Raw genomic sequence first — 22,870 nt, forward strand, 5'->3', positions numbered from 1 at the left:
TCTTTAGCTCTATTTTCTTCATTCTTCACACAATAACTCCCTTAGCTTTTTGTGTGCACAAATAAGAATTCCTCTAGATCTTCTCATTTATTTTTCTACTAAGCACCTGATTGATAAACTGCTTTATCTCCAGTCTTGTTACGACATGTTTGCCTTCTCTGTGTTTGATGGAACTTCCTATCTAATGTGTATCTTTGCCTTCCATGAGGCCCCTGTAGAGCCCCACCGGCAAGATAAGGTGTACATCCTGTCTTGACAGTAATTTGAGTTTAAGCCTGAGATTCATACCATATATCAGTCTGTCACACTTCCATCCGTCCTGTCACTCACTACTGCACTATCTAATATTGCAGCAGTGCTATAAAATTAATCTTTAAAAAGATTTCTGATGTGGCATCCCTGACAGATTTGGAGAGGAGCCTGTAGAGAGAGAACTGTCACCATGTTGCAAACACACACACTTGCATATTCAAGTCCCTCTCTCAGACAGACACACACACACACACTTAGACAGCTAACTGTCAGTAGTCCACTGTGTCATATAAGAGATGCAGCCACCCTCTGGGCGTCAGATACACATACACCGCGCTCAGCTGTCAGTCATTTACTGAGGTGCGTTGTGTGGGAGGATTATACCTCATGCTTTTTTGCATACTGTATGTGTGAAAGTGTGTCTGTGCATGTGTTGGTGTCCATTTGCTCTGCCAGTAGTTGGAGATCCTGTCATTCACTATATCAGCCAGAAGAAAACACAAGGGACACACATTCGCATATGTGCACACACCAATCCAAACCGTCTCAAAACAGTGCCATTTTGAATCCCATATCCGTCCAGGCGTCTAATTTCAGTCCGCAAACACACAATGGAGCGGCGACAGAGAAAGGGAGGGGTGGCCGCAGGGAAAGTGGTAAGACGAGAGATGAAAGTGAAAGATGGGGAGAAGAGAAACGAGGAGAACCAGAAACTAAAGTAGACTGAAAGATTGGGGGTAGAAGCGAGGCATTAGGGGTGGACAGGGAGACGAGAGGTTTAGACAGGCGTAGGTATGATAGGAGCTAAAGAAGAAGACGTGTGATGGGACGAAGCCACATGTGAGTCAGTGTCCCTTTCAAGAGAGGATAGAGAAGGGAAGAGGGGACAAGGGAAAAAGAAGTAGAAACACAGAGAAAGTTAGATCAGCAAAAGCTCTTAGGAAGATAAGATCGCTTATCTAACAGGAAAAAAAAGCAAATATCTCCCTTTCATATAAATTTCATATCAACACCACTAGCTGCTGTTGTCAGTGCAGGGTGAGCTTTTTACTGCTGGATAAATTGTGGAAGACAATTTGTGACAGTAAATCAAATTCAAAAACCACCCAGTTCATCCCAGAAGAAAGTAAAAAAAAACAGATTGCTGGGGTTAAGCTTGAATGCTAATAGTCCCTTAATGTTACTCCCCTCAGTATTCATTCTGCAGCGCTGATTGAGACGATGAATGAGAGGATCCCACACATTCAATCATAGACGTTCTAGTTAAAACATCCACCCTGATTCACTGAGTTAATGCATCAACCCTGGCTGTGTTTGATCAATGGATGCATTTGTTGAAATCATGGCATGAAATTGCTTTTTTTCATCAACACATCTCTAGTGGGACATTCCTACCAGCCAATTTTATCATTTGAGCCCTGAGCTATTATTACTGGTGATTCGATGTGATTATTCATTGTAACTGTATAGTTTCATGTGCAACGACAAGAGTTTGTTTTTACTTGTTAAAATAGAACAAGCTGATTGAACACAGATCGGCTGTACGTCGTGGTAGAAAATGGATTTGATTGACTTGCCTGCTGCAGTCAAACATGTTCCGTGGTTTGGATGGTGGCTGTTGTTAATTTCAAGCCTTTATTGTAATGGATTTACCCTGTTTGTGTTAGCAGTAATGTTTGTTTTATTGTACATGCTAGAGGAAACTGCTAAACTGCCAATACTACTACCCCCTTACTGTATTTCTGTATTAAGGTTTGGTCAAATGAGTTTCCTCAGAACTGAGGAAGGCCGTAGAATTGTGTTTTTATTGAAACAATGAAAGGACATTTCCAGTGTTTTACAGCTTACAAGCCATATTTTCATAGTTTTGGCCATCATTTGGATCAATTATGATAACATTTTACTCATAAAATTAATTGTTGGAATCTGGGAACATGGGCAAGAATCATGCATGTTGCGCTACCACAGCAAGTACAGGATGTCAAAATGACTGTTTACAACCTGATAATTTTACTGTTCATCTCCATTTTCTCATTGACGTGTGTTTGCCTTACCCAGAGCTTTGGTTAATATCTGTACGGTGGTTTGACTGCCCAAGTTTCTTACCTTGTTGGACTTCCTTTTGGCGATATCGCCACCTCCCCAGATGCCTCATTAACTTGATCTTATGTAACATTTTGTTTGGGTCTTTCTAAGTCCTATGTTTCTTTTAACCTGCAGTCATTGATGTTTTAGGAAGCTCAACAATCTGTAAACACTATATTGACATATTGATATATATTGATATGTATCTCTCACAGAGAGACAGAGCAAACAGAGCAACATTAGCTTTCATTTGAATATGTGTTTCTGGCCTACCAACGTATGTAAATCCAATATTCACTCTTAGCTCTGTTTTGGTCTCCACCAACTCCTGACTGAAATATCTGTCTCCAATATGTTAACTAGCAGGCTGCTAACTGTTTCTGCAGATGTTCTTCTCTTTTTCATTCCTTTTTGAATGTACATAAATAGCTCTGATTTACTAGAGTTCAAATTATTGCAGAAGGTGTGGCTAGTGGGGTTTCCAGAAATCAATGAACCCATTTACCCCACCTGGGGTATGCAGGGTAGCAGCACTTTAATTAGACCACCAATCTGAAAGATCGAAGCGTTTAAAATTGTTATGTTGAGGCATTTGCTTAGAGATGGTAATGAGGTTTGGAGTGCTTAAGGGCAGGGTTAGGATCTGGAACGGACTTCATCTCTACCTACCCTCAGCCCCCAGCACGTACACACTCACTTAAACACAAACAATTCCCTAACACCCCCAACCAATCTGATAGCAGAGAAGTGCTTTAGGCATTACAGGTTAAGGCCTCATCTAACACCCATGGGAAATCACGGCAAAACATTGTAGGGAGATGCAACGTGACTGATTATATTGGTGTGAAATAACAGTGAGGTACAGACAGACAGCAGAGAGAGAGAGTAAAGAAATAGAGGATGGACCCACAGATAGAGGTTAAGTTAAATAGAGTGAAAAATTGACTTTAGAGAATAAAGCTAATATTGCCCCCTCCCTGATTTTCTGCCCTTTAGTGTGATGATCTGCTGATCTTTCTGGCTGCCTGCTCTGTCTGACTGTTGTTGTCCTGTTGTGTTTACTGTCTGTCTGCTTCACTACCTGACTGCTAGAGCTTGTACTGTATGTTAAAAGGTATGAGATTATGTGTGAGTCAGTAAGTGTTGTAAATGGTGTGTGTGTGTGTTTGTGTCCAGGGAGTAGATGCTGAGGCACTCATGGGGGAAAAACTGGCACTCCCTCCCTTATACCCTCTTTCCATTCACCCATTCATCCAGAATATATCTGGGAGCCTAGAAATTTTTAGAGTCACAGTCCTTCTAAGTTGCCTTGAACATTTTTACTCCACGTCTGTATTTATTTTATTAACTTAGAACCAATGACTTGACAAATTTTGTAATATTAACATTAAAGGGTCATTACTCCTCAGACCATCAGAGAAAATACCTTTTTCCCTGGTATTTTCCCCCTTCATCCCTCCATCACTTGGGAGTGAAAGACAAAGGAGAATTGGAAAATTGAGGGGAAATTGTGAGAGAGTGAGTGAGAGAGAGAGAGGGAGAGAGAAAGAGTGAGCAAGGCGAAGACAGAAAGAGAGGAAGAGGTGAAGAGAAAGGCAGAGGAAAACAGATGTGGTTCATTGAAGCGGCACTAGCCCACAGTCAGAGACAAAGACCTGAGAGCATGAGTGCATGATCCTCAACTAGCACATTGGAAATTACGTGTGTGTGTGTGTGTGTGTGTGTGTGTGTGTGTTTGTGTGTGTGTGAAAGAGAGAGAGAGAGGGGGGATGTAAGATGTGGAGAGACTGGAGACAGTCAGAAATAGCACTTATAGCAAGGGACTCACACACAGTCAAAAATATTATTACAAGTATTTTTTGTTGGAGGTTGGAAGCCAAACAGCCCATTCATCACCACGCAGATTAATATCTCAAGGTTATTTTGGAGCTATGGCCTCATCATCCTGGTGGGTTAAATGCCTCAATGCTAAATAAATTCCACCAGATAAAGTCAATACATCAATGCCAATACACAGCTGCACTTTAATTGTTTTGGATTTCACTGAGTATTGAATAATTTGAGTTTTGCCTCCAAATGATTTGCACAGGTTGTGAACACTAAAACAGTTTATATTTGGTTAATGTGTTTTTACAAAAACAAAAACTAACTCATATGCCTAATTTCGAAGGTGTTTTTAATGTTAGAGTTTGTTCCATCTGTGAGGGTAGAGGCTTGTGGCGGCTCACTGCTGCTTAAAGGATAATACCATTTTTTTTATTAGTACCATTCCTGTTCCAAGCTATATTATAGACCCTTTAACTGCAGTGAACGCAGGCACAGGACTGTCAGACACATCTGAACAGAAAAGGAAAACAAAAAAGTGTGCCTTGCCTTTCTAGCTCTCTTTTGTTGTTAGATGTGGTTTGTTTCGTATTGATGTGGCTAACTGAAACCATATAGGTAACATGACATGACATTGCAAATACTTCACTCCAAGTGCAAAGGAATTTAAAGCAATACTTAGACAAAGACATTTTTGGAAGTTTGCTTATTCTTGCCAAAAACTGGTTGACGAGATCCATCTCTGCCACGTTAATGCTAAATATGAAGCTACAACCTGGAGATGGTTAACTTAACTTATATCTCTTCTTTTGTTACCTTTAGACCTTTGAAGTCAGGCTAGCTATTTTCACTTGATTCGAGTCTTTATGCTAATGTGTGGTATTTTTCTTGTCATCTTAACTCTAAGCGAATAAGTGTATTTCTAAAAATGTCAAATGATTCCTTTTAAATAGATATTGAATCAAAATGAAAAGATTTGAAGCGGATTATAACAATATCAGCATAATGTTTAGCAAAAATATCAGACTGACATTTTCTTGTGCTTAGTTCACCTAAACGTTGTGCTGGTAAGACTCATTTTACTGTTTTACGCTCTTTTAAAAGTATTCTCTGTGTTCCAACAAAGCTTTGTATAAATGAATGAATGCTGGTTAGTCTTTTTTAAATTTAATGAAGTTGTTGCTATGATATATATATATATACACACACACACACACACACACACACACACACACATATATATATATATATATAAATATATAAGTGATTAGCAGTAACTAACTTTAACCAGTGCGTACACATTCTTCACATTATGTCCATTTTCAAGTGAGAGAATACTGCAGAATTACTTGCAGTTGCTGCTTGGCCTTGATGACATTTTGCTAAATTCAGCATTTCAGTGATAATTACTTTTGTGTTTATGTGTGTGTGTTTATTTGAGAGGCTCATTAGAAAAGCACTGATAGAGACTGTACTGAAATAATTATTACCCCCCCCCCAACCCCATTTAACAGTGAGAAAGAGAGAGAGTGAGAGCAGTGAACGACAAGAGAAACAAGAGCAAGAAAGAGAAGAGGTGAAGGAAGGAAAGACATATCAAAAGAGAGGCAGTGACAGTAATAGGCTGAGGGGGGAGAGTGATGGCAGAGAGGGAGCGAGAGAGAAATTTAGAGAGATTTTACTCATTAAAAAGAGGAGCACAACAAGGGGAGATGGCATTAATCAGAGCTCTGTGCTAATGAGGCATTTACTCATTAGGCTGAAATAGAGAGGGGCCAAGGAAGAAATAGAGGGGAGAAAGGGGGAGGGGGAGACCAAGAGGAAAGAGAGAGCACAGTATAAATGAATAGAGAGGAGAACTTGAAAAAATTAAGTAAGAGAGGGAACAATATGAAGGGAGGTGATAGTCAAGTGTGGGTACAGAGGGAGGATACCTAGGGCAGGTAAAGATAAAAACAAAGTAAACAGTGTAGAAACAGACCCAGGTGTTTATGTAAGAACTGAATCTTCTATTTAAAGTTCTGCCATTTGTGTTTTTCACTAAAATAAATTACATTAAATCCTGCTGGTGAAAAAGTATTTCCTCTTGACAGTTTGTGAGCTTTCCTACCGTTTCTATGATTATTTATCCCTTCATTCCTCGATGTTGTGGTTGTTAAACATGATAGTCCCAGGGAAAATGTACTTTGAGTGGGTTTTTGCCTCATGGGGGAGATTATTCAAATACTATGCTATGCTTTTATTGGTTGGAATTTTTAGATTTATGGTTAATCTACCATATTTTTATTTTTGGTGGTGGGAGGGAGGGGTACCTTGGTTAAAAGATGTATCACCATAGAGAAAATTAGCAAATGATGTGAAAGTCATTTTTTTTCTCAGCATGCTTTTAAGAGCATTAAGGCTTTTCATTGGACTTGTGGCAAAGCACTGCAAGAGCAGACGTGCGTGTGTGTAAATTGTGCATTTGTGAGCGTGCGGATAAGTGTAAGTTTGTGGGTGTCAGTGTGGTTTGCTTGGCTGTCTGTGGAATGATATATGTACCTCCTTGCTAAGTGGGTCCGTTATTATGTGAATTATTTAAACCAAGACGACTATCATAACTGATTTACTGTGCGTCTTTCAGGCTTGTAGAATTAAAAAGATTGAAGAGGAGCCAAAGCAGATACCCTACATTGCAACTGCAGGGGCCACTGCTATGTGGTCTTTCTCTGCTGCTGTGAAGTAGAACTGAAACAACGAGGGACAGAAAATGCTTATTTATTTACTCAGCGTCGGTTATATTGTTCTTTGCAGCTTCTGGCGGTAATTTGAAGTTATCTCTGTCTGTGATGCGCCTGCGTTTGATGTGGTGGACAAGCTGAACAAATAAAGAGAATAAAATGTCTCCATATCTGTAGAACAGCAAGACTAAGAGTCTACAAATATGCTAGCAGCTCTTTGAGGACATACTAAGACACAGGAGTGCTTTGAGCTAAATGTTAATGTCGGCATACTAACATGCTACTGACATGCTCTTGTTTAGCTGGTAGTCGTTACCATGTCCCCATCTTTATTTGGCAAGTCAGCATGCTAACAGTTGCTATTTAACACTAAAAACAAACATACAACCAAATCAATCATGGTGCGCTAGAGGAAAAATCAGGGGATTGAAGTCATTTGGATTTATTCATTATATTAATTGTTTTGTGCAAATCCATCATTCATATTCATATATTTCATGGGATAGTTGAAAACATGACAAGTTGGGGGATCACCAAAATTGTTAGAATTTACCTGCTGGGCACTATGGATATCTGTCATGGCAATCCATCACAATTTCACACAACACTAAAAATGTGGTGATAAAGCAAAAGTCAGGGCATCACCAATGTCATTTGGACTCATTATCTGGGGACCTTGAATGTCTTTGCAAAATTTCATGGCAATCCATCCAGTATTTGTCAAGATGTTTCAGTCTGGACCAAAGTGGATTGACCGACATTGCTATTTATGGAGCCACAGTGCTATGGTGGCTATTACTCCCTCTGTAATGTTGCCACATTCACATTAATGGGCCTCTCAATTTTTAATGACACCCATAGTTTTGGAATTGGCCTGCTTAGGAGAAATAAATGAGGATAGCAAATCATAACTTTGCCTAAAACCAAAACAGTAACATTTTAGTTACTGACCCTCCCATGACATCACGCCTCTCCTGTCTCTCTTAGACTGAAATCATCATATAAGAGCTATTAGTGTCTGAAAAAAAACCATTATCAAAATCAAACCTCTCTCAAACTCTCTCTTTTTCTTCTCTCTTGCTTTCTCTCTCTAGCCTCCTCTCATCATTCTTCTCTCTCCCATCTTTATTGTCGTTCTCATAACCATGCCTGTACGTATGATTCAGATCTAATCTGAGTGATCCCAGATCATTCAAATAATAAATCTAAGATCTATCTTTAGCTAGAGCCAAACCCCTCTTCTCTCCTCTCTCTCTATCTATCTCTTAGACCTCGATATGACAAACTATTTGATTTTAATTAAAACTTTGTTAAAACCTGCCCTGACATCGAGCCTTCTGCCGCCTTGTTCCTGATCTGCCTTATGTTTGAGAATGTAATTCAGCTCTCTCTCTGTCTGTCTGTCTCTCTTTGACTCTTTCTTGCCAGGACTCTGACCTTGTCCTGACGTTCAACCTGTCCATGCATCGCTCCTGGTGGATGGAGAACGGCCCGGGGTGCAGGGTGACACCCATCACCCCTCCACCCTCCTGGGCACCCGAGGACCACCGATATATATCTATATCTGGCTGTCTGATGGATTTTCAGTTCATAGAGGTGGCTCACTCCTCGCTGCAGATTCTCCTGGCTGTAAGTACTTGAGCTGAATAAATCATTTCTGGTATGCACTCTAATTTCAAACTTGAGTACCTGCATGTGTGATACACACTGTTACATCTCGCCGTTTGGCTTTAAACGACCTTGTAACTAACAGGAGTGACCTGTCACTCAGTGGGTGCTACTATATCTAGCAGTTCTAAACAGACATTTGTCTTCATATTTGTTATTTTAGTTTTTAAAAATTGTGTAACATTTCACAAAATACTCAAAATACTCAAAATACTATTTTTTTCAGTCTGACACGAGACAGTAAATTAACCTCATATCTGTGCTTTAAATATATAGCTGGAGTCAGGATAATTGATTGATAATTAAGGGCATTGCCGCTCAGGTGGTTAACCACAGCAACCAGTCTTCATTCGGTCCACCTCAGCTCCACCTCTTTGCCCATTTTTGGATTAGCCAGGAGGAAGTGAGTCAGGCGCTGCCAAGATCTCTTCTGAAATTCAGTGTATACATGTCATAAAACAGGGATTTGGACCCAGAAGCAGAAACACCGAGGAAAGCAAGTTCAGTTTTCTAGTTTTATTATGAGAACACAAAAGGTACAACTTTACGGTGGGTGGCAGGCAATGTCCAAAGAAACCAAGATGGAGGTCCAGAACAAAAACACTCCAACAAGTCAGAGGTAATAACTCCAAAAGTCTACAGACAAAGGAAAAGCAATAACTCCAGGCTGGGAAGGCTGGTGAGAATCGCAATCCAAAATCCACTGCTAAACTAACATACAGACAAGGGAAGCAGGCAAAGACACTTGACACTAGAACGCAGATGAGCTGACATTGGACAGTGAAAAAACACAGAGTTAAATACACAAGAGGGAGGTGACAAACAAGGCACAGCTGGAAACAATCTGGGAAAATTCTCAAACTATTGGGAAAACATAAGAGCAGGAAGGGAAGTGGCCAGAAAATGAATTGAAAGGAAGATACCAAAGTAAAACAGGAAGCACAGGATGAATTAATAAATGACAAGACAAAAACATGGTCTGTTACAGAGAATGAGAAACACAGAGACATTAAGTGATTAAGAAACTAAAAAAGGAAATACAAAAACAAAAATCCTAATCCGTGACAGTTTGACCCAGGAAGCAACATTAGCATTCATTTGGAGTCGAGGCTCTAGCCACCCAACAAATGTTAGCCCAATATTCACTCTCCTTGTCATTGCTTTTTTGTGTCCACCTACTCCTGGAGGAAAAATCTGGCTCTTTAGCTGCTAAATGTTTATCAGCTAGTCACTAACATCTTCTGTCTGCTCTTTGGTGCTGGGCAGATGGCATGTAGTGGGTTTATTCATGCTTTTTTGCTGCATGAATCGATACTGAGAAAAGCCTTGATCCTGAACCAAAATACTTAAGTTACAATCCATAAAACCAAAACAAGAAAACAAGGCGCTTAAAGATGCTAACAGTATTTCCTCCATGGGGATTTATACTGATATTCTCATTTTACTTGCAGAAAGAAAGCAAACAATTTCCCTCAAATATTGAACTATTAACTGTTCTACTTATAGTTATGACACTAGCTGTTGATTAAAAAGTCCAAGTCTCTGTGCAAGTATTCGTGAAAAAAAGTAAATATGCAGTAGTTAAATTCAGTGCTTTTTGTGATGTATTTTCTGTGTGTGTGTGTGTGACACAGTGCTTTGAAAAGAATGCAGTTATTCAGTTGATGTTCTCTATAGTTACACTCAGTAGTACATTAAGTTTAATGTATTCTAAAGTGCAATACAACCAAGCCAACTTCTTTGTCTGTTGCTGTGGGTTAGGGAATTGTGGGTGATTGTGCAACATTGTGGTATCCGTTTTAGAGAAAAATAAAGCATCTAGGCTCCATTAAGTTAATAACTTTATACCCCCATTAAAATCGAATGGGCTGGATAAGCTGCTTTAGAGACTCTCTTTATCTAAGTTTTTGTTTTGTGTCTCTCTCTCTTGCTCTTTATATCTTACTTCATTGTAACAAAAACAATTTCCTTCTCTGTTTCCCTCTGCCTGTCTCTTACCCTCGCCCTCTGTATTTCTTCCTCTCCTGCTCTGTCAAACTGCGATAATTAGCAGGATCAGAAGAGACAGCAGAGAAAAGTAAAGAGTGAGAATGAGGGAGGCCTGTCACTTTTCATCCCAGTCTCCTCTGTACTGTGGCTCTGGTTTTTCGGAGCGCGCACACACATGTGAATCCAGACGTGCATGCAATAAACAAACTGACTCTTTAATGTGACTGCATGTGTCATTGCACCAACAGAAAGAGAGAAAGAGTTTGGAGATTCAGTATATCTACCACTTTTCTGCATCCTCCTCCCTCACTTGGCATGACTGCTTCTCTCTCTCACCCGCTTTAATCATGCACTCCCCGTCAATCGATAGTGGTACTTATAGTGTGGCTGAGTGCCAAGCCACCACACAGCTGTACCACTGTCTCGCTGTAATTGGTGTGTGGAAACACTGTCATGCTCCATGAGCACACACTCAACAGTGTGACTGGTTCACTGGCTGTCTGGCTAGCTGGTTTTCTGTAATTGGTGGAAACGCTGTCAGGGTCCTTAATATCATACGTTCAACCAGTCGACTGGCTGAGTGAGGGCTTAGGTTTGGTTGGGTTTGACTTTAAGATGACTGGTTGTCTGCATGTTTACTGGTTACCTGAATGGTTCATTGACTATGGGGGGAAAAAGGCGGGAAAGGGAAGAGTTGTGACTGGTACGGAAAAGGACACATATTGATGGACAGGAGAGAAGATCTTTCTATGAAGATACTGTACGTCAGGACAGTGTGTGGAAGTTAGAATAGCGACTGAGACATTTCAGCTGTCAAGGTCTTCAGCAGTGATGGACTGGTTCGCTTGTCTGACTGGTTTGTAGTTACAGGTTCATATGTTGTAGAAGTTCAGGTATGACTGCACACCAACTCTTGTAAAGTTATTCTTTGTTTGTACACAAGATAAAGTTTATCTCATAAGAAAATTACACGTTTCACATGTTCCCACAGTTCAAACATTTCATATGGATTATATGTTAAACTGATTTCTAATTTACTGACTTGTAGTGTTACAAGCTGATGGGTTTGCAGTGAATTATAAAAATAACACAGGATGGATGGATTAGATTTCCAAACCGCATAAGACAAAGGAATTTCTTCACAATTTGGTGCACAGTATGAGGATTTCTGCTGAAACAAAGCATAGGGCTTCTCCAGGGAGATCCAGAGAGTCTTCACTGAAATGTAGGCTAACACCATCACTGCCAGACTGTAGCACAGTGGGAGAATGCGCGAGTATGGTACAGTTTTTTCCCAGCTTTATTCTACCTGCTAATAACACTGAGTGATGATTAAATTATATTTTACAACAATAAACATCTAAGAAGAGGCTTCCTGCTGGCTCCTTGGTGTAGAGTGCATGCTTACAGGTAATTTCAGTGATTAGCATAACTTCAGCCAGAATGGAGGAACTAATCAGTGAAATCACCTACTGCTGTTTTTTTTATGTTGGAAAGGCAACCTGCATTCACTTCACTCAGTTGGATAACCTTCACTTTGAAATGTTTTGGGTCCATGTGGTGAAAATTGTCTTTAGCTATGCTGCTTGTTTGCATGTTGCACCTATTACCAACACTGAAACAGTTCACTGAAAGAATGGGCACAAATGACAACCACTTTAGACATAATACTGAACAATAACAACACCCATTGCCTAACTTGTTTTGCACCAATGGGCTCATATTCTTGACTTTCTGGTGCAAAATCCACAAATGTTGAAACAGTTCTGTCAAAATAATCTATAACCAACAGGCAACATAAACTTTTAAGACAGCCATGACCCTTTGCTCACCATGCACCCTTTCAAGGTAACCATCTCAGTTGCAGATAATTTTTTCGTACACCAAATATACTGTATGCCTGATACAAACAAAAAACAAACAAGTGGCAATGCCAACCCAGGACCCTGTCATGAGGTGATGAAGCTGATGGGACTGTCACTTGTTTTGCAAGTATTAAGACATAAACCAAAGTATTGGACAAATCCAAACTTCACCTCATTGATTTGTTGCTTATTGTTGTGCTATTGTTGATTTTCTGTGTCAATAGCTGTTTGTCTTGTCTTTAGTCTTAATGTAGTGTAGACTCTGCATATTTTCACGGCTATTATTGTTGATGGTATTTTCAGTGCTTTTACTCTTAACGTTTGTGTTTTTAACTATTGTCTAATTCTAATTCTGGTATATTTTCAGAAATGTTATCAATATTCACTCCCTGTCAAATAAAGTAAGTAATAATAATAATAACTAGAACTGCAAGCAGTTGTAAGCGGGGTCCAAGCCTCCCGGCGCAAGCCGCCCCCCCTGGCCCAGCGGAGGGCGCGTGAGTCGGCCCAGGCCCGCCATGATTAATTGTCCCATAATAACCCCAGAACCATGGCGGGCACGTGGAGACAAAATGAGCAGAGTTATAAATGAAAGGGGCTTGCGGTCCCGGACACCAGAAATGAATGTATGTCTATGGGAGTGGTATTTGATTTCCAATTAATAGCGCCACATAGAGGCCGATTGACGCCAAATTTCACACAGCCCCTCGGGATGGAGTGCCAGATAAGGTCCGAGGTGTAGATTGCAAAGGTAAGGTCTGACATGACATCCTGTTTTTAGCGTTTGCGGAAAAATTTGTTGGCGTATAATTCGGCCGTTTTTTGTTTTCTTAGGCTCGGTCCAGAAATGGTCCGTGCCAAGTTTCGTGGCGATCGAACTTGCGGCTTCGGAGAAGCGAAAAGGAAAACGTCATCGCACAGAGTCTTGTCCTACACCATAGGAATCGGCAGCATCCCCCAAACACATAGACATAAAGTTTATGAATGTGCGATGTAGTGGCGCATAGTTATAGGGCAAAATGTCCTTTGGACAAATCCTATTGAAATGAATGGGGTATTTGAGCTTCGATTATAGTGCCACCTTTTGGCCGAATTACACCAAAATTTTCAGGTGTCATGAGGGCCTCCAAATTTGGTTTGAATCGGACTTGTGGTTATGGAGATATAAAATGAATGTAAGTCAATGGGATTTTTTTTGAGTAGTGCCAACTAGCGGCTAACTGCACAGCCCTTCAGGGGGGTGTGCTACATAAGGTCCTCAAGTTTGGTGTTGATCAGCCATTCCTAACAAGAGATCTGACATGACTTCCTGTTTTTAGCGTTTTTCTCAAACATTTGTTAGCATATAATTGCGCCATTTTTTGTCGGATCAAAATTTCCTCTACAAATTTTATCAGCTCGGTCCAGAGATTATCCGTGCCAAATTTGGTGTCGATCGGACTTGCGGCTTCGGAGGAGTTAATTAAAATTTTTGCGATGTAGCGAAAAAAAGTTTAGGTGGAAATGGGCGTGGCCTATACCATTTTTCTTTTTTTTAAAATTATGATATTTTAGTCGTTAGCATATATCTTATTATTAATACATTAAAAGGCAATAAACACATTCCGAGGAAATGAAAAGGGTAGGAGTGATAAAATAAGATAAGTGAACTTTAGCTGATGAATATTGAACTTTAGCTGAACCTTATTTTGTTTTTTGTTTTTTTGTTTTTTTTGTTTTTTTATGTGGCCTATACCATTAGATTCAGCTGGATCCCCGAACGCGTGGATATAAGATTTTTGAATATGCGTGTTCGTATGTGGGCGTTACAAGGCCAAACGCCAAAACAAGTTGTTATAGGGTCCCCTAGAGGTAGAAGTGTGCAAATTTTTGTGCCTGAGTTACTCTTGGGGCTGTGAATCTACCTTGTGAGTTTCGCGTCCCTAGCACTTACCGTCTAGGCCGCAGTATGCGTTTTATGTACGGAAGAAAAATAATAATAATAAAAACCTCAGCGAAAACAATAGGGTTCCCTTGCAATCGCGGTTCCCAGCCCACTCGGGCTTGGACCCCTAATAATAAAAATCAGAGCGAAAACAATAGGGTTCCCAGCTCCGCTGGTACTGGGAACTGCGATGCCTTGCATTTGCGGGTTCCCAGCCCCACTCGGGCTTGGACCCCTAATAATAATAATAATGGTGGCACTAGAGGAAAAGTCAGGTGATCACCTGTTCTATAGCTTGTTAACACAATTAGCTAATCAGTCAATCACAAGGCTGCAACTCAATGCATTTAGGCATGTAGACGTGGTCAAGATTTCCTGAAGTTTAAATCGAGCATCAGAATGGGGAAGAAAGGGGATTTAAGTGACTTTGAACGTGGCATGGTTGTTGGTTGAAGACGGGCTGGTCTGAGTATTTCAGAAACTGCTGATCTACTGGGATTTTCACGCACAACCATCTCTAGGGTTTACAGAGAATGGTCCTAAAAAGAGAAGATATCCAGTGAGCGGCAGTTGTGTGGACGAAAATGCCTTGTTGATGTCAAGCTGATGATACACAGAGCAACTTTTAGAGCAATGGTGCAGGGCAACGTTGCCGTCAATGGTAATGAGTAAAGATTACAACTGTAATCCGCTTCCACCACTCTGCCACCCGCCCCGCACCGCCGCTATTCGTTCAAAACATAGTCGGACTTGCCACTAGCAAAATTGCCCAGCAACATTGCTCAAAAAGTTGCCCCGTGTATCATCAGCTTCAGAGGTCAGAGGAGAATGGGCAGGTTCGAGATGATACAAAGGCAACAGTTACTCAAATAACCACTCATTGTAACCAAGGTATGCAGAATACCAACTCTGAATGCACAACACGTCGAACCTTGAAGCAGATGGGCAACAGCAGCAGAAGACCACACCGGGTACTACTCTTGTCAGCTAAGAACAGGAAACTGAGGCTACAATTCACACAGGCTCACCAACATTGGACAGCAGAAGACTGAAAAAATTTTGTCTGGTCTGGTCTTGATTTTAGCTGTGACATTCAGATGGTAGGGTCAGAATTTGGTGTAAACAACATGAAAGCATGAATCCATCCTGCCTTGTATCGACAGGTTCAGGCTGGTGGTGGTGGTGTAATGGTGTGGGGGATATTTTCTTGGCACACTTTGGGCCCCTTAGTAATAACTGAGCATCATTTAAATGCGACAGCCTACCTGAGTATTATTGACTGCAGTGGACCCATCATCTGATGCCTACTTCCAGCAGGATAATGCACCATGTCACAAAGCTCAAATCATCTCAAACTGGTTTCTTGAACAGGACAATGAGTTCACTGTACTCCAGTGGCCTCCACAGTCATCAAATCTCAATCCAATAGAGCACCTTTGGGATGTGGTGGAACGGGAGATTTGCATCACTGATTGCCGACAAAACTGCAGCAACTGCGTGATGCTATCAATATGCTCAATATGGACGAAGAATTAAGGTAGTTCTGAAGGCAAAAGGGTGGCCAACCTGGTACTAGCAAGGTGTGCCTAATAAAGTGGTCAGTGAGTGTACATTCAAAAAGTTGCTTCTGAAACACTGTAAAAAAAACAAGGAAAACTGTCTTCAAGTCATTTTATTGTTTATATATTGTAATTAACGATGTAAGGGGAAAAAATCTGCAACACTCTCAATTCATTAACATCTGAAGTGTTGTTTTAATTTTCATTTTTATTGGCTGAATTGAATGACATTGTCGTCATTGACCACAGACAATAGTGTCATGTTAGGGTCAGATTGTATTCATGGAAGCAGCACTGGGACCAGATTAGTTTTCATAGCCATTGTTATTCAAAGATCAGGGAAGAGAAAGGAAAGAGAAAGAACAATACATGAGAATTGAATTTTATTGAACCAAGGCAACCGCCGTGCTCTACAGCACTAATCCCATATTTGCTGAATAAGTTAAAGCTTTTACCCAATTTTTTATTTTTATTTTCAAATTAACACAGGTAAGAACTCTCTCAATTAATTAAAGAAATGCTTGCAAATCAGGGATGGTTAAATGGCAGCTGCTAAATTGATGCATCCTTTGAGGGTGAGCGAGGTTGATACTGGATTTTACTTCATTTGTGATTCATTTGTTGTTGCTGTAAATTGTGCACAGTTTTACACACAGAAAGCATCAAACTAATTTAAATGGAAGTGGTTGGACGTAATTATTGATTGTAGTATTACAGCAATTTTTCAATGCAGCTTTGATGTGATGTTTCATCACAAATGATTCACAGAGCGCATCGTGGAAAAAACTGGAGCAAAACATTTGTTTGAGCATCTTCAACACATAAACAGATTTAATCCAATGAATGTGACACCTTCATCACAGCACAATCTATCTGCAGTAGAAAGATGCAGCCTCTCATCTGAGATGAATACATTTTCATGACAGAATAATTCATCCAACACAATGCAAGGTTATCACACAGGCAGACAACAACTCTACAATTAAGTTTCCTCATAAACAGTGTGAAGGCTGTGGGTGTAAATGGGAAAGAATTAATTATGGCTCTAAATATCGCCATGATCTTCTGAAATGGTTGTCGTATATCAACCTGTGAGCTGATTCAGTTTTTACAAACCTTGAGGGAGATGATGCATTGGCATCAGCACTTCTACCGCTGCGATTGTTTTGGCAAAATTCAACCTCACCTTCCTTCTTGGTGGAGGACAAACTGCGTCATTGGGTGAATGACCTATAACTTGCCTTCCCTATGGCATCTGTCCTTGCTTCTCTAAAAGGTCTCCTCCCATGATGCTTTCACTGAATTTTTGGTCTCAGGCTATGCAGAACGCATACTGAAGGTTTTCCCTTCCTTATCAAACACCAGCTGTTTGACATTCAACTAATTTCTCCCGGAGCTCCTTTCAAACTTCACCAGGTGATAACAGAATCACTGCTTAGGGACCATTTGGGACTTGATTATTGTGGGAGAGAATGATGATTCAGTTATCTTTTTTAGCTTAATGGCATTTCCTTGCCACATGGCAGATGTAGCTCTACCCTTTTATGGGACTCTTGATCATTTTGGGCACCAATAATAAAGCATTCAATGTAATAAATCTAGTAATTTCCAAATATCCTGATACTGTGTGTTCATTACTCTGGTTTAAAAAGAAAGAAAAACAATGCACAATTTAAAATTCCGCTGTAGTTATCACATAGATTTATTTTCTATTAAATGTAAAAGTACAAATAGCCATTGTATGTAAGGTAGGGATGTGACGAGATCTCGTGTCGAGATGTGTTAAAATAGCTATGTCACACCCCTAATATTAGGATCTCATTTCACTGTGTGGCTCTAGGGATGTTAGTCGCTGCCTGTGGTTGGTTGTTTAGTGCACTGCTTTGATGCAGACTGAAATATCTCAACAACTTTAGGACGACTTTGGTGATCCCCTGACTTGTTTTCTTCTAGCACCACCGTGAGATTCACATTTGTGATTTTGAGCAAAATGTCTCAACAACTCATGGACTGACATGAAATTTGGTACTGACACCAGTATCCCCTCAGAATGAATTGTAATAACTTTACTGGTCCCTTAACTATCCATGTAGCGCAGGTCAACATTTTTATTTGTCCAATATTTTGGTTAATGTCCCGCAAAACTGTTGAGATTCCCATCAGCCTCAGTTGTATTAGGCAATGTTAGCATACTAACAGGCTAAATACCACTATGGTTAAAGAAACTAGAGGGTGTATCTGCAGTGCTGGAAGCCCACTTTTCAGTCATCATCATTGCAAACATTTGTTCAGAACATTCTGTTCTAGCTCTGAATTGAAAAAATGTTACGGTCAACTGTTGTGGTGCGGCAAGAACATGTACATTTGACAGTCTGTTACCCATACCATTACTCTTCCCTGCTTCAAGATAATGCCAGGAGGTTTTCTGACTCACTGTTGCATAGCTAACTACATTGTTTACCATGGCAACAAGCACCTGCTGCACAGTATGTTTAAGAGATTTGATGAAGACTGTCCTCCTGCCTCCTGGGATAGTGTGCGCCACCATGCACATAAAACCCCATGAAATGCATCTGCTCTGAATGAGGTACATGTCTCTGTGAGGTGATGTGGTGAAGTTTTACAAGTTGTAAAAGGCTGATCAGGGCAGGGATCCTGTCCGTGCTGAAGTGGTGCTATTTCCTTTTCCATTTCCACTTGTCACACCGAACATCGCTCAGTTTTGCTGCGGTAACTAGGTAACCCTAATCCACAGACAAAATGTATAAGAGGGACCAGCATCTGTCTGAGAAACCTGGGAGCAGCTCTTTAATTCAGTCCGTCCAAATGCAGACAGACTTTCCAGGGATGATATGTCTACAACAACAAAGAGAAACACGGGAGAAGCTTAAAATATTATTATATTATTTTTTATATATTTTGTTTCTCTCTTTTTCACACACACACACACACACACACACACACACACACACACACACACACACACACACACACAAACACTGGTCATTATTAATTGTTAAGTAATCATTAGCTCCTCAAACAGAGTTTACAACTAGAAAAGTTTCTGAAGAACATTTGAGTGTGCTCACTGTTGCAAAAATTAGAAATTTGCTGAAATTGTTAAAATACTGAAGGAAGTTGAAGTGGAATTCAAAATACAATAAGTGAAAAAAGCAGACATGGTTGTCTAAATGGAAGTGTTGAAAGAGTTTGAAGTTTAAGTGCAAGTGCTGAATAAGAAGTGTTCAATTGTTAAGTGAAGATTATGTCTGAAGGGAGTTGAAGACTCAACTGAAAGGAATGGGAAATCATCAAAGTGTGATACATTCAGGCTGGAAGTATCTGTTGACACTGACAGCAGATTTATTGTCAGCCGTAAGATTGAAAGACAAAACTGTAAGCGATGGAATTAATCCAAATCACTTAATAAATATTGATACTATATACTGAATATTATTCTTACATCTATGGATATTAGTATATAAGTGATTTGTTAATCCCCACAGCTTAATTTTTCCTCAACCCTAACCCTTGGTAAAACTTCCTCATATTTGCTTTTATCATTTCACTTGGTGACAATATTATAATCTGACTGCTGTGAGTTTCGTTGTATGAGTCACCGTGAGTAAAATATTGTAGACTAGAAATGAAATAAAGTTACCTTCAAGGAGAATGTCAGTGTAGTCTGAATACTGTGTGGGCTAAGAGATGGATGGATGGTTGTCTATTTGATTTTGATCTTAATCTAAGTCATATCAGCAGCTGTTCCAGAAGGTTTTATTATGTACTTTAGATATAAAATATTTTTGGGGAACTTTTTAGCCCTGCAAAACTAAAAATGCCAGATACTTACCACACATAGCTACAAGCACCAAGCCTACTTGGACTCAGAACTCCAGCAATAAACAAGATAAGGTAGACACATTACAGCTCCATAGCTAATATTGGTGCCTCCCAGCTATCTTATTTGGGTTTCTTCACATCAGGAGAAGATTTAATCAGATTTATTGTAAACAGGATATTATGTTTACATGCAGCAACACCAAAACGGAATACTTGAGAGTATCCAGAATATTAACAGGATATTGATGTGCAGAGAAACGCCGTCTGTCACAGCTGATCAAGCGTTCTCTATTGGAGGTCTGCACAACTCTCTGTACTCTGTTCAGTGGTACTAACAAAACTGCACCCAAAAGTCATTTTCAGAGGCAATGAGCCTGCAGAAGACAGAACGGCCTCTGGTTCAGCTTTTACTGCATATGACAGAAAACTCCCCCAACTCTTGAAAGCCTTTTAAACAACATTTTGACTTTAAGTGAATACCTCTACCAAAATCATCTTAGCTGGAAAGGCAGGCTGTGGCTTGGGATCAGTGCTAGAAGTGGGCTGGTACTCACTGGTACACAGTACTGGAACCTCTACATTTTAGTCTTTGGTGTACTGTGACTTTTTCTTGGGCACCAGCACTTCTCACAAACTACTTGTACCCTGTACTCTTTTCTGCCCTTTCCATATCAGGTTCTCTGGGCGATTCATAATGGCCCTAATTAAACTGCATTACCCAGGGGGCAATACGTTACGCTTAACATTTCATGTTCTCGCCTGCCTCCTTTCCTCTATTGGCGGCTAGTCTAAGTAACATTACATAAACCTTACAACGCCTGGCTCCAAAAGGGCACAAAGAGAACACAAACAGAGTCAGATGATGACAAAACAGAGCTTCCAAAGTAAAATGTAAAAAGCATCCAGGGATTTTGCCAGGAAGTGGAAAATTCAAGCACTGCTTTAGATCATCTTGATTTTTCAAAATAATTCTGCTAAACTGCTGTCAATGGTAGTGACTACTGAGATTTTGTAGCCTGTTAAGTTTATCAGCGTCTTTGACTTGTGGTTGTTGGTTAAAGTATTTCTGATATATCCAAACTGATTTTCTCATCACCGATCCCCATGCTGATACTGGCAGTATTGTCTGCTTCCAGTATTTGACTCAGCTTTAAGTAAATTCATCCCCTTCTGAGCAAAACACTGTATTTCTATGACTCATCTACTTGTCAGAGACAGTGGCGAATCTGAGAGAAATAGGGGGAGAGGGGAGAAATAAAGAAAAGGGAGGGTAGGAAGGGTACAATGGTGAGATAGTGAAGGAAGACAGAAAGGAACAGAAGCAGGAAGGAACTAGTGAGAGAGGGAGTAAGTATGAGAAATGGAGGGAGGAGAGAGGTGCTTTGGGAGCTGAACATTATTTAGACTAAATGAGGTCAAGACCTTGAGATATACACTGAATCTCAAATGTAGCTGCTCACATTTGCAGCTCACTGTGTGTTTACGTGCTTGTGCATGGCTCTGTGTTTGTGTGCTGGCATGTCTCCATATAGTCAATAGAATACCAGCAGGTCAATGTCACTTTTCCTACACTTAAAGCCTTATTTGAGCAATAAAGCCTCTGTATTCAAGGCAGTGTGTTAATTTAATGCCTCATACAAACACATAAAGCTCCATCACTGTCTGCCTGTATGTTCCTCTCTTACCACATTTCTGTCCCTCTCTATCTCTCCTTCCTCCTCGATCATTGCTGGGTAATAAGGTCACTAAGAAGCTGACCTTACATTGAACGCACCTTCCTGCATCTTTGCTCCAATCAGCCAGCTCCTGCAGGTCGCCTTGGAAACAGCCAGCCAATGGGAGCGCAGATCAGAGAGCAAAGGTGTTCTGCTAGTGTGGACTGCTATATCACTGTCTAAACACTGCACACACACAGAAACATTTAATAGTTATCTTTTTTTTTGGTAACAATCACACGACACAAAAACATAGCACTGTAGCCCCTTTTTGATTCAATCTGCAGACGTTTATTGTTTTTGGGTTTGTGAATGGCTTCAAAAGGAGGTGAGACCATGAGGGAAAACAATGGGAGGCACACCCATGAGTTCAGCTAGCCCAACACAACAAAGCCCTGTCGGTGTGAGTGGTGGGGTGAGGGTTTTTTTCATTTTGACGGTAGCAAATACAGACTTATCTACCTCCACATCGTAATACAAAAGCAATAGAGGGACTGGAAAATTCAATTTCTGTGATTGCAATCTCACTAATGTTAAGGCCATGATGGAGACACAGTTGTGACAATTCCTTTTTTTTGTTAGTTGTAAGATTTGAAGATGTGTATTAAAACAGTGTCAATACAGCTCTGAAACCATGAAACTTTAGGCTAACCTTGTGGTTGTCATTGAAGATGCCTGACATTCAGTTTGTGTGTGTGTGTGTGTGTGTCCATTGATTCAAGTGCTCTATTTTGGAGCAAAACACCACAGTGCTGTTCTGCTCCACTTACACCAACACCTGTTTTTTCTATCTGTTCCAACAATTTGTTCAATGTCCATGCCTCCTCTGTTGTCTAACTGTCTGCCTCTTTCTGTCTCACACAAAAGAATAACCCCTCTTCTGTTTTTGCTGCTCTCCTTTTCTCTAGTTGATGGGGTTTATCTACGCCTGCTATGTGGTCAAGCTCATTTCAGAAGAGGAGGATAGCTGTAAGTACACATTCACACACATGCATGTACACACACATTTTACAGCTGGAACCAAAAAGAAAAATAGATGTCTATATCCGTAGTAAAAATCACTGTTTCTCAATCAGTCAACTGTCATTCTTGTCACTCTTCGGGCTGCGCCACTGTTGCTACGCCTGTCAAGCTTTTCATTCTAGCCTGGCACATGCAGTTTACAACGATATCAGAGGCATCATTAAAATGCTTAGTCATTTTTGGAGCAATTGGTCCTTGACAGAGGTAGAAAAAAGCAGGCGTCATTTCTAGCCGGCTACCGTGGATTTTGCCATCTGGAATTACAACTTTTACTCTTACAACTGCTAGCAGCTAGCTAATTGAGCTAATTGATTACTGCAAAGTCAAAGACTTTGTTTGAAACTCCATCTTCTACTAACTTTGGTTTTTTTTTTAAAATGAGAACTAATTTTATTGCATTATT

The 22,870-nt window shown here is 40.3% G+C and overlaps 1 protein-coding gene across 3 annotated transcripts in view; it reads left to right on the top strand.

The window, feature by feature from the left end:
* nkain2 (sodium/potassium transporting ATPase interacting 2) overlaps window positions 1-22,870 on the top strand; it is a 104,575-nt gene that overhangs the window by 66,222 nt on the left and 15,483 nt on the right. For all 3 annotated transcript variants that reach the window (XM_038726259.1, XM_038726258.1, XM_038726260.1), the window contains exons 4-5: window positions 8,310-8,510; window positions 22,353-22,413. In XM_038726259.1, the coding sequence (XP_038582187.1) occupies window positions 8,310-8,510; window positions 22,353-22,413 (262 nt within the window). The remainder of the gene's footprint in view (window positions 1-8,309; window positions 8,511-22,352; window positions 22,414-22,870) is intronic.

Source organism: Micropterus salmoides, unplaced genomic scaffold, assembly GCF_014851395.1.
Source record: "Micropterus salmoides isolate LMB-PRFRI ecotype aquatic unplaced genomic scaffold, ASM1485139v1 Ms_hic_scaffold_18, whole genome shotgun sequence".
In the NCBI taxonomy this organism is placed as follows: domain Eukaryota; kingdom Metazoa; phylum Chordata; class Actinopteri; order Centrarchiformes; family Centrarchidae; genus Micropterus; species Micropterus salmoides.